This window comes from Panthera uncia, assembly GCF_023721935.1.
Source record: "Panthera uncia isolate 11264 chromosome A1 unlocalized genomic scaffold, Puncia_PCG_1.0 HiC_scaffold_16, whole genome shotgun sequence".
Taxonomy (NCBI): domain Eukaryota; kingdom Metazoa; phylum Chordata; class Mammalia; order Carnivora; family Felidae; genus Panthera; species Panthera uncia.
In genome coordinates this window covers 79,294,831-79,300,954 of record NW_026057576.1, presented here as the reverse complement: position 1 = coordinate 79,300,954, position 6,124 = coordinate 79,294,831, and the positions used below count along the sequence as shown (strand labels likewise).

The window sequence follows — 6,124 nt, the reverse complement described above, 5'->3', positions numbered from 1 at the left end:
GCAAGGTGAGAGGGGTCCGTGACACGCCTCGCTGAGGCTAGAGGGGCTTCTCTCCCGTGCACCGTGCATTTTCTGAGTTCTCTACCAAACACGTTCAGGCATCAAAAAGTTTCCCAAAAACTAAAACCGTGCACGTAATGGGTGAAACTGCACGCTATGCTGAGTGAGGGAAGCCAGATGGGAAGGCCTCACAGGCTACGATTCTGTCGACTTGAAACAGGAAAAAGAGCTGTCGGGGCAGAGTGTGCAGGAGCGCGGCCTGGGTGTGGGTGGGGGCACGGGCAGAGGAGACCAGGGGACCTCGGGACCACCGTGCTGTGCGCTCCTCTGAAGCGAGGGTTCCCCGCCCCCTCCTCGCCAGGCGGAGCGCCTTGGAACCCGCGCAGGAGCGGTAGAAAGGCACGCGCCTTCCAGAACAGCCAAGGGCTCAGGCTTAGAGGTCGCCGCCCCGCGGGGAGGCGTCCGCAGCTGTTGCGGACGCTGACTCAGGCCGCGGGCTCCCCGGGTGAGGAGCGGTGTCGCCGTCCACGTGGCTCCTGGCGGGGCACAGGGGGGCGGAGGAGAGGGCGCCGCCTGCGGAGACACGGGAGCGCCCGGCTCGGGGAGCTCCTGCCCGCAGCCGGGTCGGCGCGGAGTCCGCGGGGCGCACGGAGGGCGGCTCCGAGGGGCCCAGGGGCTGGGCGCTACCCCGAGATGGAGAAGTTCAAGGCTGCCATGCTGCTGGGGGCGGTGGGGGACGCTCTCGGGCACAGAAACGCCCGCAAGGACAGCAGCGCTTCCGGAAGGAAGGTCCAGGAGGAGCCGCGGGCGAGCGGGGGCCAGGACCAGCTGGTGCCGTCCCAGGAGAGGTGGCCGGTGAGTGACAACACCATCATGCACCTGACGACGGCCGCGGCCCTGACCACAGGTAAGCCGGCCACCCTGCCCCTCTTACCCCCCCTCCCGGTCCCCAGAGCCCCGCACCGCGAGTGAGCCCCCAGCCCTGTCCCCCATGCCACCGCAGGAAGGGGGTTTCACACCCACCAGCGTCCCCTCCCTGGTCAGACGGCGCTTCTCACGGTCTGTCTGGGTTATTTTACTCTGAATAGTGACTCTTCATTTGTGTTTGTAAAACGTCTGCTAGGCTGAGCCTGGTGTCTCTAGGGTTAAAACCAGTTAAATCTGCTCTTGGTGGTTTGGGGTGAGGGTTCAACTTTTCACTGCAGATATTAAGACGTCTGATTTTATTTCAAAAGAACATAAAATAATAAACCCTTTGAAATTTGGATCCATTAAGATAATATTGTTTGAGGATTACTTCTAAATCCCAATGAGCTCAGGCAGAATGCCATCTACCAAAGTAGGATTCAGATGTGTGTGTACACACGAATGTGTCTTGAGACGATGCTGTGGCATTGGCTGGGTGGGGGCAGGGGGCTTCTAGGACCATCCTTCATGTGCCTTCATGATTCTCAGAGAAGCCGTGGGTGTACATACGTGTAGCACAGCTTTCCTACAAGGTACATGCTCTCTGAAAACCTGTAGGTGTTTTTAGTCTGCTGTTGCCAAATGAAAGTCTGGGGCCACGGCTGGGTAGACGAGGCCTCATGTCTGGGCCCTTGTGCCCGTCCGAGTCGGCCATGGGCTCGCTCAGCTTAGCTCTGTGCTCATTCCGCAGGAATGCCATCCTCGCCGCAGCCAGTTCCAAAATAGCTCTGGCGAGGGTGAGGACACAGATAAGATAGCGCCCAGCGCGTGAGGCGGCGAAGTGTCTTTGAGTCCAAATATCCCCAGTTTCCCAGGCTCCCAGGCAGACCCAGCAGTGTGAAATCGCATCCTGGCAGCCAGAGCAGCGATGCCGCCCCTACGAGGGCCTGTCTCTGGACGCAGAACCTGCTGGCTTCCCGAAGCTGTGCACAGCGGGCCCTCACTCTCACACCCGCTCCTTCCACGTGTGTCTGATGCCACCCACGTGTCCTCTCCTTGCCCTCGTCTCTTTTGTGAATGGCAAGATCCACGGCCTGTGTCTGCCTGTGTAGGCGCCCAGGACAGACGCCAGCAGGGTCACGCAATCCTGACCATGTCATGCTCTCTGAGATTAGATTGAGCCCTCTTGACAGACATAGGACATCATCTACCCCAGTGTGAAATGTGCATGTGGGGGACACTGCCTGTGGGAGCACATCACATGGGAGCACGGAGAGTGTTTGGGCATTGTTTCCAAAGAGGGGACCCCGCGCCTCTGGCTGTGGGAAGCGGGGTGCTGGTACACAGCACCCTCTGGTCCGCAATCCACAAGGGGACGTTCGTGAAGATGTCCCTAAATTTAGCCTCCAGAAGCACAAGCAGGCATAGTTTTTCAAGTCACTAAAAATACAAGTTGATATTTTCTTTAAATTTAGCTGTCAAACAGCCCAGTTTTTTTTCTCTAAATAGCAAATTGTAGCCTAGAGAAGGGGCCTCTGAGCTGCATTAATGGTGATGGCTACAGCCCTGATGTGGCGCCACTCAGGGGCCAGGCACTGTTCTGAATCTACGTGTACCATCCCCTGGCCCTTGCATCCCCTGACGGCTGACACCATTATTACAGTTTTACAGACAAAGGAACAGACACACAGAGAGGTTAAGTAACTTGTCCAATGCCACATAGCCAAGCGAGAGTCTGAGCAGGGACTGGAACCCAGACAACTGGGTTCCAACATGTAAGTTCTTAAGCCCTGCCCCAGCCACCCGCAGTCGCTGGCCACACAACTATTTCGGGGGTCCCAGTGGACGGTGGTTCTCCAACACGCTTTCCAAGGACAGGTAGACTTTCTCAAAGTGTAACTGTGGCGTGGCATTTCCAAGGAAGTCCCATTATTGGGTGCCGTAGGCCGACCAACTGTGTGGCTATGCAGTTGTGTTAGTGTGAGTGTGATGCGAGGACAGGGACAGCCTGTGGGATGTCCTACTTTTGGGAATGAGATCAGATACTGGCTTAGGAAGCAGTGTCCAATACCACACAGGGCGGGGGACAATCCAGTTTGTGCAGCTTGCCCAATGAGCTCGCTGGGCACACCTACCAGAGGCTCCCTTGCGTGTATGGCCCTGTGCCTGTCACCTGAGGATGAGAAGGGGGCTCAGCCACAGGGGCCCCAGAGCCTGGCAGTCCTGGTTCTCCATGGCTCACTGGCCCGAAAATGGCTGACCTTGCTTTCCCTCCTGCACTGTACTTAAGGATGATGACGCCTTCATCATAGGGTCAAGTGAGATCAAGTGGGGCGGCATGGGCACTTAGTAAATTATTTTTTTAAGTTTCTTGATTCATTTTGAGAGAGAGACAGAGCGAGTGCGAGTGGGGGAGGGGTAGAGGGAGAGAGAGAATCCCAAGCAGGTTCCACACTGTTGACGCAGAGCCAGACGCGGGGCTTGAACCCACAAACTGTGAGATCGGGACCTGAGCTGAGATCAGGAGCTGAGATCGACCGAGCCTCCCCGCCCCAGGCACCCCTGCACTTAATAAATTATTAAGGGAAGGTGGCTCATGGCACGATAGTTAATGTCTGTCTTTCTAAATGTCCTGCTCCGAGGACCAGGCAGGGTAGCCTGTCTCTGCGGCGGCACTGGAGGGAGGGGGGCATTAGCCCATTGCGGCGGTGGCAGATGCCACGGTCCATAACCCACAGGGGAGTGCAGGGTCCAGCCCACGCGTGAGCAGACCAGGCCTGTCCACACTCACCTCTCCCTCTTCCTCCATCACTGGCTCGCTGGCGGTAACAGCATTTTGGAAAGTTGACTTTTTACTACAAAGCTACTCGATCTTGCTATGCTGCCGTTTCTTTATGGTGACATTGGTTGGGAGACACACAGGGTTTTCGTGAGCAGATCTGTCTCTTAGGAGACTGGGTGGTGAGGGCAGAGAAGAATGAGCTGACGAGCCGTGTCTTCAAGCAGAGAAACCTTGGCAAGAGGCTTCTTGGCCCCTGCAGCTTTGCAAAGTCTGCTTCTCGTTTAAATTCGAACTGGACACTCACAGAAGAATGTTGACATTTTGTTTTTAAGGAGTTTTTTCCCCCTTTAGAAGGATGTGATTCCAGAATAAAATGAATTATTTGAGAGGGTCTGGAAAGGCCAGGCTCACTAACCGTGGACTGAGTCAAGAAGGTTTTGTAACGGGTGCTGCTGGCGCCCCAGGGCTGAGTGGATCCCAGTGGCTCACGGGCCCCACACCTCGCAGAGCCCATGCCTCCTGCGCTCGGGTCTGGCCGCGCACTCTCTGCCTCTGCTCAGAACCCAACCATGTGGGGCATAGAGGCAGGGACAGAAGGACTGAGGACCAAGTCCACCCTCCAGGGCATGAGGGCCCACCTGCCCTAACGGCTGCAGGGACGGAGGCCTTCGTCCCAGATGATGCAGAGACTTGGCAAATGCACCTCCCTCACCTCCACAGTGGGACCCTGACCCTGGGCGCCTAATGAGAAGACCCCTCTACTGCCTGCTCATAGCTCCGGCGGCCTGAGAGGGGGTCTCCCTGCCCTGTCCCGGCCTCCTCCCCTCCTCCAGAGCCCCCAGAGTTGGGGTATGTGCCCCGAGCAGTCAGGGGCAGTCCCAGCTCCTGAGGCCTGAAATGCAGATTGGGTACAGAATTAGTCTGTTGGTGGCTGTTAAGAGTCACATCGTGGGGCGCCTGGGTGGTTCAGTTGGTAGACTGATTTCAGCTCAGGTCATGATCTCAGGGTCTTGGTTTTGAGCCCTGTGTTGGGCTCTGCGCTGATCATGGAGCCTGTTTCAGATCTGTGTCTTCCTCTCTGTCTGCCCTGCTCATGCGCTCTCACTAAAACAAAAAAGGCACACTGGAAATGCCCAGTATCTGCCCAGCTGGCCTGGCACAGTGACCCTGTCGCCACCAGCCCTGCTCTCTGATGGAACGAGGCAAATTGGACCCCAAATTTGGAGCTAGGTGTCCTCTAGCTCTTGCTGTGCATTACTTTAATGATAGAAATGCTCAGGCCTGCCATCGGACTCCGTTTACCATCTCGGGCCTTGGGCAAGTTGCATAACCTAACCCCCGGAGCCTTCCCTGTAAAACCCACCGTGACAGATAAGAGCCTGACGGTATTGGGGGGCGGCACCCCAGACTGCAGGTGGCCAGTGCGTCAGCTCCTCTGCCCTCCATGCCTGTGATCCTCAAGGGGCTTGAGACATGCTTGTCCCCAAACGCTGTCACACACAGTGTGGTTTGGACCAATCAGTGCCTGGTGGGGCAGCGCAAGGGGTTTCCAGGAGTGAGAGAGGGGGTGGAAATGGGAGGGGCTCAGCTGCGTGGAGGCGTGGGTCTCCAGCAGCCCGAGGACCAGGCAGATTTCAGGCCAGCTTGTCGTCACATGGACAGAACCTTTAGCAGGGAATGAGGATTGTGGGTTTTTCTAGATTGTCCTGTGCAACCAGAGCATGAAGCACATACACCAACTCTAATTAATGTCTGACTTCTGAATAAAATCTAGAGTGAATTGTATGCATGCTGCACTGGTCTAGGAGCCAGGATTGTGGGGGGGCTGTGGGGGACCTGGGAGACTGTGGGGGACTCTGTGAGACTATGGGGGGACTGTGGGACACTGTGGGGGAATGTGGGGACTTTGGGGGACTCTGTAAGACAGTGGGGGACCTGGGAGACTGTGGGGGACTGTGAGAGCCTGTGGCGGACTGTGGGGGACTGTGGGAGCCTGTGGGGAACTCTGGGAGCCTATAGGGGACTCTGGGAGACTATGGGAGACTTTGGGGGTCTGTGGGAGACTGTGGTGGACTGTGGGGGACTCTGTGAGATTGTAGGGGACTATGAGAGCCTGTAGGAGACTGTAGGGGACTATGGGAGCCTGTGGGAGACTATGGGGGACTGTGGGGGACTGTGGGAGACTATGGGGGACTGTGGCAGCCTGTGGGGGACTCTGGGATAATGTGGGGGACTGTGAGAGACTGTGGGGGACTCTGGGAGACTATGGGGACTGTGGGATAATGTGGGGGACTTTGGGAGCCTGTGGGGGACTCTGGGAGTCTATAGGGGACTGTGGGATCCTGTGGGGGACTGTGGGAGACTCTTGGAGACTGTGGGGGACTGTGGGAGACTCTGGGAGCCTGTGGGGGACTGTGGGAGCCTGTGGGGGACTGT

General features: G+C 57.2%; 1 protein-coding gene across 2 annotated transcripts in view; it reads left to right on the top strand.

Moving 5' to 3' along the window:
- Positions 1-6,124, top strand: part of ADPRHL1 (ADP-ribosylhydrolase like 1) — a 23,152-nt gene continuing 17,028 nt past the window's right edge. The window contains exon 1 of one of the 2 annotated variants that reach the window (XM_049647268.1): positions 1-907. In XM_049647268.1, coding sequence (XP_049503225.1) covers positions 157-907 — 751 coding nt within the window. In that variant the 5' untranslated portion in view covers positions 1-156. The remainder of the gene's footprint in view (positions 908-6,124) is intronic. The other variant, XM_049647267.1, reaches the window with a different exon arrangement.